Source organism: Poecilia latipinna, unplaced genomic scaffold, assembly GCF_001443285.1.
Source record: "Poecilia latipinna isolate Pla-1442-1.1 unplaced genomic scaffold, P_latipinna-1.0 Scaffold2021, whole genome shotgun sequence".
In the NCBI taxonomy this organism is placed as follows: domain Eukaryota; kingdom Metazoa; phylum Chordata; class Actinopteri; order Cyprinodontiformes; family Poeciliidae; genus Poecilia; species Poecilia latipinna.
This window is the reverse complement of record NW_015114637.1, coordinates 9,998-22,402: the sequence shown is the minus strand read 5'-3', so window position 1 is coordinate 22,402 and position 12,405 is coordinate 9,998. Positions and strand designations below refer to the sequence as shown.

At 37.4% G+C, this 12,405-nt stretch overlaps 2 protein-coding genes across 4 annotated transcripts in view; both read right to left on the bottom strand.

Moving 5' to 3' along the window:
• LOC106935777 (zinc finger protein OZF-like) overlaps positions 1-9,336 on the bottom strand; it is a 29,687-nt gene extending 20,351 nt beyond the window's left edge. Inside the window, exons 1-2 of one of the 3 annotated variants that reach the window (XM_015016448.1) lie at positions 9,048-9,336; positions 5,314-5,787 (exon numbers count right to left, since the gene is read on the bottom strand). In XM_015016448.1, the coding sequence (XP_014871934.1) occupies positions 5,314-5,787; positions 9,048-9,246 (673 nt within the window). In that variant the 5' untranslated portion in view covers positions 9,247-9,336. Of the gene's footprint in view, positions 1-5,184; positions 5,788-9,047 lie in introns of all 3 variants that reach the window. The other 2 variants (XM_015016446.1, XM_015016447.1) reach the window with 2 other exon arrangements.
• Positions 9,337-9,433: 97 nt separating this feature from the next.
• Positions 9,434-12,049, bottom strand: LOC106935779 (zinc finger protein 239-like). Its single transcript, XM_015016449.1, has 2 exons — positions 11,853-12,049; positions 9,434-11,389 (listed from the first exon to the last, which is right to left on the bottom strand). The coding sequence occupies exon 2, from the start codon at positions 11,262-11,264 to the stop codon at positions 10,359-10,361; it is 906 nt and encodes a 301-aa protein (XP_014871935.1). The 5' UTR covers positions 11,265-11,389; positions 11,853-12,049; the 3' UTR covers positions 9,434-10,358.
• Between the last annotated feature and the right edge of the window lie 356 nt (positions 12,050-12,405).

The window sequence follows — 12,405 nt, the reverse complement described above, 5'->3', positions numbered from 1 at the left end:
CCTTGTTGGATACAGAGCAAAATGTGATTTAATCATACAGTTCAGCAGAGTAAAAAACAATTAATTCAATACTTTACTGTTAAAAACTGATTTTTTTTCCTCTCTTTTGCAACCGACACACTGGCTCTGTGAACATTGCCATATTTCCAAGTTAACAAAAAATACACATTAAAACTTATTAATATTCTATTCAACAGTCTAGAGGGTTTTGCATTTTTCACTTCAGCTGGATTGAGACAAGAGTACAGCTTTGCTCTCCTAGATTAGGACTGTGCAATCTTTGCAAAGGGCTCTGTGGCTCAATTATTATAAGAAACAATGAAATATTGCACGTTTTTTGTATATACGTTTGTTCTGTGCCCCTATTAAAAAAAACAACAGTTCATCCTTCGTCTCCTGTACTTCTAATTACCTTCACACCTGGAGGTGTGTGAGCAGCATGCAAATTCTTTTTTTAGGTTTTACAAAATCACGTATGAGCTTTTAAAGAACTTACAGCACTGATAATACTTGGAATAATATATTTAGTCACGAGACTTCAATGAATTCCATCTGGTTTTCAGCGACAAGTAAACAAATTTTCTGTTTGTGCTGCAATATTTTGTCCTGAGCTACAAAGCTATCAACCTCTGTAGCATCAGAGCTAGCAGCTACAAAGCCATCAACCTCTGTAGCATAAGAGCTAGCAGCTAAATCAGTTCCCGTGGAATGTGGAATACTCTCCACTGCTCTGATTTGCAAAATCACGTATGAGTTTATAAATGAAGAACTTACACGTTGTATTCCACATATCCAGCACTAATAACTGGAGATATTTACGAATGACTCATAAACACGGTTATGCTAGCCTCTGTAGCATCAGAGCTAGCAGCTAAATCAGTTCCTGTTCAGCAGCAGCTGGAGCTGCAGCAACTATCGCCGCTGACGGATCTCTGTCTGCAGTGAAAACATCAGCACCTTTATCCAGACCTACCAGAACTTTGTAGCTCCGAACCGACTCTGTGTAGCTTAATTTCTGGTTTCCAGTCGATCCCCATCATCCTGCGCTGAGCATCGAGCTCTTCCTCGTAGCAAATGATGGTTTTTTCAACCTCTGTGAAGATTTCTTGAGCAGCAGCAGTTAGTCGCTCTCTGATAAACTCTCTGAGATGCTGAACTGAAGACATGGTTGATGAAATATTAGCTGAGATGGGACAATGCAGCAGCTACCTAGCTTAGCATACGCAAGCTTCTTCTTCTTCCTTTCTATTATGGCGGATCGCAAGCAACTTTAAGCTATGCCGCCACCTACTGTACATGAATAGTATTACATCCATTAAATTCTGCTTTTTACATTTTGTATTCTGAAGATAAATAATGCTTTCCTGAAACTGTAAATATTCACTATGTTTCCTTCATTTCCCAATATTCCTTTAAGACTCCATTCCTGTCCTCCTAAGCATTCTTCTCAATCTCTCCCTATCAGGTTCATGTGTTTTACAATTCATCAATGCATGTTCTATATTTTCTTTCACTACATCCTTCACTTTTATCATTATTTTCTCTCTCTATTAAACATAAAATGTCATTTAGACAGGTATGACCTATTCTTCAACTCATTATTATTTATTCCCTTCTGTTTCTCTTAATATTTTTAATCAGTACTGACTTTTGTATTTTATATAAACACCTTTCATTTTTATCTTCATTCTATTTTTTTGCCATATTCTTATTTTACTAACTGATTTCCCTTCCTCTTTTCCAAAAGGAATTGTAACCGTTATTACCCTAAAAAGCCCTCTTTGCTAAATTGTCTGCCTTTTCATTGCCTTTTACACCTTTGTGTGCTGGTACCCAACAGAACCAAGAATCAGTGCCACCCCTAAATAAACTGTGCTGAAATTCTAATACTAAATGTTTTCTATTATTTTGTTTTTCTGGATTACTTTCTATTACTGCTTTGGTATCCATGCATACCACCACCCTATCTGGTCGAACCTCCTCAACCTACTTAAAGTTTAGTATGACTGACACCATTTCCACTGTAAAAACAGATAATTAGTCTGATAATCGTTTGGAAATATATATTTTCAGATCTGGTATATATATTTCTTTTCCCACATCATTTTATATTCTTAGAACCATCTGAATATATTTTAAGGCAATAATCAGAATGTGAATTTCTTAAATACATGTCTGTCTTTACCCCTACTTCATTTAAATTCCAATCATTTTTCATTTTATGAAGTTTCATGTCTATATTTACCTACAGGAAATAGCCATGGAGTAACAATACTAATCAGATTAAACTGCACAATTTCCTTGTTCTCTAATCCATACATTTTAGCCCATTTAAGTCAATCTGAATCCATCACTCTGGAATTTTGAATATTCCCAACACTTTTGTAAAATTAAGTTACATTTTCTTCCAATGTGCTAACAGATAATTTCATTAATCTAATTTCCATTGGAGTCTCTCCAATCTCTATTAAGAGCATTAATAGGTTTCTTTTTCACTTCAAGACTCTGTAGTTGTGGGTTTAAGTACTGTTGGCAATGTCTTCCAGGAACATAATTACCCAGTAATATTTTAATATTTCCTGTCAATGTAATGTTTTTTTAATACAAAAACACAACTGACCACAAATTGGTTCAATAATGCCCCTGAATGAACTGGAGTGTGTGGACAGGCGCTAAAAGGGGAAAAAAGAACTCCATATTAATTCATGTCTTTATTTCCAGACAAAAAGTAGTCCATACCATTTATTTAAAAAAAACTAAATAAAATACACTAATTATTATTAACTAACTAATTATTAACTAAAAATCACACATCTGCCACAAATCCATTCCATTATATAAAAAAGCTAAAAGCATCTCTAAAATCATTGTGTTGCAGTTTTCAGAGCTCTTAAGTTGTTTGGTACATCCAAGCAGCACATACATTTTAAATTATTTTCTTTTTTATAGATATGATCTACAATAATAGTAATAAAAAAATCCATTAATAAGTATCCAAGAATAGACGAGGGTGTAAGAAAATGTTAAATATTTACTACAGTGAATCTGTGTGAGTTCAATGTCCAATTGTCACTTTTGTGTATTTGTGTTTTGTGGAAATTCAGTTTACTATAATAAAACACTTTCCCCACCATATTTCATGTGGAAAACACATCTCACCCATGTGGGTTCTAAAGAGAATAAGTAATAAATTTCAAAGCTCTTTTTTTCACAAGTCTGGCTTCAAATCTGCCCCCGACCTGTATGAGTTTTCATGTGCATGCTCAAATTATCCCTACGATTGAATCTTCTCCCACATGTTTGGCAAGAAAAAGGCTTCTCACTTGTATGAATCGTCTTGTGACGATTTAAAATACTAATTTGACAGAAACTCTTTCCGCATGACTCGCATGAAAAAGGCTTCTCACCTGTATGAATAGTCTTGTGACGATTTAAAATACTCTTTTGACAGAAACTCTTTCCGCATGACTGACATGAAAAAGGCCTCTCACCCGAATGAACTGTCTTGTGACGATTTAAAANTTCAAGACTCTGTAGTTGTGGGTTTAAGTACTGTTGGCAATGTCTTCCAGGAACATAATTACCCAGTAATATTTTAATATTTCCTGTCAATGTAACATTTTTTTAATACAAAAACACAATGGACCACAAATTGGTTCAAAAATGCCCCTGAATGAACTGGAGTGTGTGGACAGGCGCTAAACGGGGAAAAAAGAACTCCATATTAATTTAATTCATGTCTCCATATTAATTTCCAGACAAAAAGTAGTCCATACCATTTATAAAAAAGATAAATAAAATATATAAATCATCAAGTAGGTAAAAATTACACAACTGCCACAAATCACATACAAAGTTGTTCCAATATATAAAAAAGCTAAAAGTATCTCTAATATTACTGTATTTTGCAGTTGTCAGAGCTCTTACGTTGTTTGATACATCCAAGCAGCACATACATTTTAAATGATATATGTACACACATTATAATAATAATAATAATAAAAACTGTTATGGGCATCCTAAAATAGGTGAGGGTCTAATGTGCTTTGCAAACTGAAAACAATCTCAGAAATGGTTTAATATCATGGTTTATACAGGAATCCCAGAGTTGAATTTACTACCTTTTTTTATTACCTCTACAATATTTTTACTCCCAACACAAAATCGAGCCAATTTCCTCAGTTTTGGGAGAAGCTGATCTCATCCTCTGATCTTTTCTACCTCAGCAAAGGTCAAAAATCAGCCACAGTCCTCTTCTGCTCTGCAGCAGAGGTTTGACTGATAGACTGGCCCACCAGGAAATGTCTGCAAGCTGTAGTTATCAATGATGATAACTAATGATAACTACCAACTCAGAGACTTTCTTCCTATATTTAGCCACATTTCAATCAAAAAAGTGGCACTGGGAAAAATCGAAATCGAAAAATTATAATCTACGATCTGTGAGAAAGCTGCAATCAGTTCAATAACCCATGTAAGATGGCGGCTCATGTAAGACAAAACTTTATCCCACTTATTTGAAGGTCTAACTGTGACTTTATCTTGACCAAAACCTGACATGTTAAAAGCAGAAGGCACTATTTTTAGATCTTATCCTAAATCCATAAGACTCAGGATATTTTTTTTTTAAAGAATATCAGTAAAATGCAATGACATTCCAATTTCACAAGCTGATGTTTTATTCTCCATAGAATATTAGTTTGCTGTCCTCGCACAGATTTACTACAGTGAATCTGTGCAAGTTAAATGTCCAATTGTTACTTTTGTGTATTTGTGTTGTGTGAAAATTCAGTTCACTATAATAAAAAAAAACACTTTCCCCACCATATTTTATGTGGAAAACACATCTCACCCATGTGGGTTCTAAAGAGAATAAGAAATACATTTCAAAACAAATTTTTTCACAAGTTTGGCTTCAAAGCTGCCCACAACCTGTATGAGTTTTCATGTGCATGCTCAACTTATCCCTACGATTGAATCTTCTCCCACATGTTTGACAAGGAAAAGGCTTCTCACTTGTATGAATCGTCTTGTGACGATTTAAAATACTCATTTGAGAGAAACTCTTTCCACATGACTGACATGAAAAAGGCCTCTCACCCGTATGAACTGTCTTGTGACGATTTAAATTACTAACTTTAGAAAAACTTTTCCCACATGTTTCACATGAAAAAGATCTCTCACCAGAGTGGGTTCTGTAATGGTTTTTCAAGTTATACTGTTGTGTATAACATCTCCCACAAATGTCACATTTGAAAGGTCTTTTCTTTGTGCCAGTATCAGACTGACTCTCTGACACAGAGCAGCTGCTTCCTTCCTGATCTTTGCTCTCAACCACTGGAGAGACATGAAGGGAAAGCTGCTCTGTTCTTGTCTCTTCTTCACTCATATCATCTCCCTGAAGAGTAGAAGTCTCAATCAAAGCAACAAACTGCTTCTGGACAAGCTGCTCTCCCTCCTGACTGCTGCAGAGGTCCTTCTGGTCCTGTCCAGTTGGTAAATGTTCTGGTGGCTGCTGTTCATGTTGAAGCACTGAAGAATCTAGCTCCTCTTTTCTTACATATGTTAGTGGATATTCTATTTCCTCATGTTTGAACAGTGTAGGTTCTGGTTCCTCCTCTTCTTTTTTAATCCATTTAGGTTCTGGTTCCATCTGTTCCTCTTCAGTCCACTGATGTTCTGCTTCTTTCTGGTCCTGATTGGACCTACTTGCCAGGCTCCAGACTTGTTGGATGGCAGAATCTTCTTCCTCATTGGAGACACTTGGCTGTTGGAGGTCTGTGGGAACAAAGGATGACATCATTAATATAATTTAATTGATGAATATCTCAATAATCAGCCTTGTTTTTTCTGGAGATTCTGGTCTGTAGGCATTATACGGTTCATCTAAAATTAGTTTGTAGAGTTTAACTGAAAAGCAGGTAAAGTGTCCTCCATAATAATTACAGTTGCGACAAACATGTTCTAAAGATGTTAATCGACAAGTGCAGTTTCATATGAATTTTTTTTACAACTAAATGTTTAATTCTAGGACATTTATAAAGTAAAGAAATCGTCTTACCATAAGAAAATATATTTTTAATTTTACTTGTAACCTCACTTTTTAAAGTTGATCAGACTGTGTAGAAACTTTAATCAGTAAAACATGGCATTCTGGTTGCCTGGATTATAAATGTGATGAGACAGAGACTAGATTCACTAAAATACTGTTCAAAAGAAGAAAGAGAAGAGCTTATTCTTTAATAAGGCAGACGTGTTGATGTCCAAAAGGAAGTGGATCCAAGAAAATACTGGAAAGACTTGCCTGAAATGTAAACCTATTAATTATTGCTCCGACTGTGCATTTAAATTAGTAACTAGAAATGTGAGAGATGAGGCTGGATGAGTTTATCTCAACACCACACATTGAGGGAGATGGTGCGGCAGGTCAAAACATCTCCAGGTCTCCGTGGCCCGGTCCCAATACTCAGGCTTCACCTTACACCCCGCTATGCAGTGTGAACTCAGTCGAAGAGCACATAAGGGTTCGAGTGTGTAGATTACAAGTGTGCATAATTTGAGAATTGGGACAATTTGCCCCTATGTGTTCTAACTTTGCCATCCAAAATGGCGGGACTGGTCACCGTTTAGGTATTTGTGCTCCTAAAAAGTACAACTACAACCAAAAATAGACTTTAAATGAACATTATAGGTATTTTTACTTTCCAAAGTCATTGCTGGAGATATCTGACTGTTTAAATGTGTTTTGTTATAATTCCAATCAATCAATTTTATTTATAAAGCACCTTTCATACTAAAAGCAGCTCAAAGTGCTGTACAGATCAATAAAAAAAGCAAACAATTACCCACCCAACCTCACATGGAAAAAAACACACAACTGCATTGAAAATGCACAGACTAAGCAGAAATGATTCAATTCAGGAAATACAATTAAAAAGATTGAGCCTGCTCTTAAAGACTGCAACGTTTTCTGGAGCCCTCAGGTTCTCTGGCAGACCGTTCCACAATACAGGAAAGAAGCCTCACCCTAACTGTGTGTTCTGACTCTGAGAACTGTTAATAGTCCGGTGTCAGAGGGTCTGCAGGGCTTCATAAGGTAATAGCAGCTCAGCAAGATAAGATGGTCCAAGACCATTAAGCCGTTTTAAAAAAACAGTAAAATAATCTTAAAATCAATCCTGAGACATACTAGGAGCCAATGCAATGATTTTAAAACAGATGTGATGTGAGCCTCTCTTCCGGTCGTGTTTAGCACTCGAGCAGCAGAGCTTTTACTCCTGCTTTGGGTCTTCTGCTCAAGTCTTGCCCCATGCTGAAGCCAGTGTGTTTGACTGGAGTTCCCCGCAGGACCCAAGTTGTCAATGGCCGACAGTGAACCAATGACTGGAGGATCAGAGCACACTGTGAACCACAGGAGCAGGGGTGGAACTCATGGATTGTCTCTCAACCTCTACAGGTATAGTTTCAGTTGGCTGTTTAGGGGTCACTGAGTCCGGCCAATCACCACGGTGTCCATGCAGTTCTCCATGTCCTGTGTCCTACGTAGCATTAATATCTTTATGCTCCAGTTCAGTAACTTTCTGAAACAGTGAGAAACACCTGGCATCTTGCTGGAGACGTTTCTAAAGCTATTGGAAGAGACTTGTTCACAGATGACTGCCACTTCTCTTTGCATTTACCCTCAGCTGACGTGGCACATAGTCCAGTTTTCCAGATGGCTTCCAGTATGAAATCATTTGCTTGTTAGTATTTGCTTCCAAAGCTGAACGTCCAGCCCTCTTTCAGCTCATAATCACCTGTTCGCACCAAATTCTGAAAGGTTTACGCAGCTATGTGTAATGCCACCTTGTTGGATACAGAGCAAAATGTGATTTAATCATACAGTTCAGCAGAGTAAAAAACAATTAATTCAATACTTTACTGTTAAAAACTGATTTTTTTTCCTCTCTTTTGCAACCGACACACTGGCTCTGTGAACATTGCCATATTTCCAAGTTAACAAAAAATACACATTAAAACTTATTAATATTCTATTCAACAGTCTAGAGGGTTTTGCATTTTTCACTTCAGCTGGATTGAGACAAAAGTACAGCTTTGCTCTCCTAGATTAGGACTGTGCAATCTTTGCAAAGGGCTCTGTGGCTCAATTATTATAAGAAACAATGAAATATTGCACGTTTTTTTATATACGTTTGTTCTGTGCCCCTATTAAAAAAAACAACAGTTCATCCTTCGTCTCCTGTACTTCTAATTACCTTCACACCTGGAGGTGTGTGAGCAGCATGCAAATTCTTTTTTTAGGTTTTACAAAATCACGTATGAGCTTTTAAAGAACTTACAGCACTGATAATACTTGGAATAATATATTTAGTCACGAGACTTCAATGAATTCCATCTGGTTTTCAGAGACAAGTAAACAAATTTTCTGTTTGTGCTGCAATATTTTGTCCTGAGCTACAAAGCTATCAACCTCTGTAGCATCAGAGCTAGCAGCTACAAAGCCATCAACCTCTGTAGCATCAGAGCTAGCAGCTACAAAGCCATCAACCTCTGTAGCATAAGAGCTAGCAGCTAAATCAGTTCCCGTGGAATGTGGAATACTCTCCACTGCTCTGATTTGCAAAATCACGTATGAGTTTATAAATGAAGAACTTACACGTTGTATTCCACATATCCAGCACTAATAACTGGAGATATTTACGAATGACTCATAAACACGGTTGTGCTAGCCTCTGTAGCATCAGAGCTAGCAGCTAAATCAGTTCCCGTGGAATGTGGAATACTCTCCACTGCTCTGATTTGCAAAATCACGTATGAGTTTATAAATGAAGAACTTACACGTTGTATTCCACATATCCAGCACTAATAACTGGAGATATTTACGAATGACTCATAAACACGGTTGTGCTAGCCTCTGTAGCATCAGAGCTAGCAGCTAAAACAGTTCCTGTTCAGCTCCGTTTAGCAGCAGCTGGAGCTGCAGCAACTATCGCCGCTGACGGATCTCTGTCTGCAGTGAAAACATCAGCACCTTTATCAAGACCTACCAGAACTTTGTCTCTGCAGCTCCGAACCGACTCTGTGAAGCTTAATTTGTGGTTTCCAGTCGATCCCCATCATTCTGCGCTGAGCATCGAGACCTTCTTCGTAGCAAATGATGGTTTTTTCAACCTCTGTGAAGATTTCTTGAGCAGCAGCAGTTAGTCGCTCTCTGATAAACTCTCTGAGATGCTGAACTGAAGACATGGTTGCTGAAATATTAGCCGAGCTGGAACAACGCAGCAGCTATCTAGCTTAGCCCACGCGTGTTTCTTCTTCTTCTTCTTCGATCTTTTCTTGGCGGCTAATATACAATGAAATCGGTGCGATACCGCCCCCGACTGTACTGGAGTGTGGACCAGTGATAAGTAATCGAGAAAAAAACAACTTCGTATTAATTCATAACTCTTTATTGCGAGACAAGAAGTAGTCCATATCCCTTAGTAAAAAGTAAATTAAATATACAAATCAAGTAAGAAAAAACACACCCATCACAAAGCAGATAAACCCTTATTTCAATAGTTTAAAAATCTAGAAATATATCCAATATCGCTATTTATTGCAATTGTCAAGGTTTTTATTTTTAAATTGTTTGATACATCTAACATGTGGATGTATCAAATCGCTTGTAATGGGTCAGACTGACTCAGAAAATAGTGACAGCACCTGCGCAGTGGAGACCCAATTTTATTTTTTGCCATGGGGCCCAATATTTATGGCAGGCCCTGGGAGCAGGGATGAATCTCAAACCTGTAGGATATTAACTGTTGAATAATTGGGTTGGAGACCTCTGGAGTAGGCAGTTCCAACTCTATCATTCTGATGTATTTCAGAGTACTTGAGACTCTAAAATGATCTGTCTAATTTATCAATTCAAATACCCAATATACCGTAATACACATGAATATATTTTGTGGAACTCATTTTGGCACAACTAAAGAAACTAACAGTAAATGTCTTCCTTGTCTCTGCTATTGGGGTACAGCCAGTCAGCAGAAAAAAAAAGTCCTGCTTTTGAATTGACTGCTTTGCAAATGTCCGCCAGTAGCATGTCAAGTAGAATAACACCTCAATATCTGAACTTGCACATCAGTTGAAATCTTAATATTCTATAGCATATTTCATACACTCCCCCCATAGTTCATGTGGAAAAACCCATCGCACTCATGTGGTTTTTCTGAGAACTCTTGGTTCTTGCACATCAATTTAAGAGAAAGCTTTTCGACATGTTTGGCTTCAAAATAGCCTCTCACCTTTATGAATTCTCACTACATTTTAGCTCCTCAATCCGAGAGAAACTTTATTCCACATGACTTGGATTAAAAAGGCTTCTCACCTGTATGGATTCTTTTGTGGATATTTAAAGAACCAATTTGAGAGAAACTCTTTCCGCATGACTGACATGAAAAAGGCTTCTCACCTGTATGAATTCTCACGTGGGCATTTAAAGAACCAATTTGAGAGAAACTCTTTCCGCATGACTGACATGAAAAAGGTTTCTCACCTGTGTGAATTCTCTTGTGGACATTTAAGTGACTACGTTGAGGGAACCTCTTTCCGCAGGACTGACATGAAAAAGGTTTCTCTCCTGTGTGAATTCTCACGTGGGCATTTAAAGAACCAATTTGAGAGAAACTCTTTCCGCATGACTGACATGAAAAAGGCTTCTCACCTGTATGAATTCTCTTGTGCACTTTTAAACTACTATTTTGTGAGAAACTTTTTCTGCACAACTGGCATGAAAACGGTTTCTCACCAGTGTGGGTTCTGTAATGTTTTTTCAAGTTATACCGTTGTGTATAACATCTCCCACAAATGTCACATTTGAAAGGTCTTTTCTTTGTGCCAGTATCAGACTGACTCTCTGACACAGAGCAGCTGCTTCCTTCCTGATCTTTGCTCTCAACCACTGGAGAGACACGAAGGGAAAGCTGCTCTGTTCTTGTCTCTTCTTCACTCATATCATCTCCCTGAAGAGTAGAAGTCTCAATCAAAGCAACAAACTGCTTCTGGACAAGCTGCTCTCCCTCCTGACTGCTGCAGAGGTCCTTCTGGTCCTGTCCAGTTGGTAAATGTTCTGGTGGCTGCTGTTCATGTTGAAGCACTGAAGAATCTAGTTCCTCTTTTCTTACATAAGTTAGTGGATATTCTATTTCCTCATGTTTAAACAGTGTAGGTTCTGGTTCCTCCTCTTCTCTTTTAATCCACTTTGGTTCTGGATCCATCTGTTCTTCTTCAGTCCACTGAGGTTCTGGTACATCCTGGTTATCACTGGACCCATTTGCCAGGTTACAGACTTGTTGGATGGAAGAAGCTTCTTCCTCATTGGAGACACTTGGCTGTTGGAGGTCTGTGGGAACCAGGGATGACATCATTAATATAATCTAATTGATGACTATCTCATGGATCAGCCTGGTTTTTCCTGAAAATTATGATCTGTAGGCATTATGCAGTTAATCTAAAATTAGTTTGTAGATTTTTAACTAAAAAGCAGGTGAAGTGTTCTCCGCACTAATTTGCAGCTGTGACAAAAATGTAAAAATAGATATGGTTTTAATTCAGTGTGACAAAGTGGTTCAGTTTGTGTTCACCGCTTGTCTCTTAGTCCTTCTCATTCACTTACTTTCTATATTTGGTTATAATGATTAATTTAAACATTGCAATTTTGCTTCACTTACTATCCCGGGTTTGTTTGTGTTAGCATTATGTTCCAGTGTCTATGTAGATTTAGGTTAAAGTTATTATTTCTGGACTATAGGTTGAATTCGTTTCAAGGTATATTTATTAAGGTATTTGTTTTCCTTTGTACTCACCATCATTTCTGCTTGTAGATCTGCAGCAGGGCAGGAGTATGGGAGGGGCAGGCCCAGTACTTCCTGCTTAAATGGCTGGATGATGTCAGTGATTACCTTGCTGGGTTCTACCAATTAGAAGGTTTTTCTTTTGTGTATTGCTTTGTTTGTTTTTCTTTAAAGTAACCTTTTGAGTTATCTTGTATTATATAATTTATTTTGCAGACAACTTCATTATGTAGGAGTTTGTAAATTAATTTGTAATTTTAGTGTTTCTCTGTTTAGATTTTGTTTGTTTGACCTGTTCTTTTGTGGCTGTCTCCAATCAAGCACAGGTGTGGTGCCAATTGGATATAAAAACAGTGAGCTTTTGGATGCTTGAGAGAGAAGTCAGAGAAAGAGTGAATAAAAAGTCATTTGAAGAAACTGAAACCAGGTGGCTGGTACTGATTTTCTGTTCACCTTCTGACCCTTCTGCCTAAACTACTTTACATCCAGAAGTAGAGTTTCAGATTTTTTTTTTTTAATTAAGCATTTTCTCAAAAGAACTCAGTTGCATTAAGACAATATGTTT

Bases quoted from the DNA above. Each gene is read 5' to 3' on its own strand.
- LOC106935779 (XM_015016449.1), bottom strand. From the start codon at position 11,264: ATGGATCCAGAACCAAAGTGGATTAAAAGAGAAGAGGAGGAACCAGAA.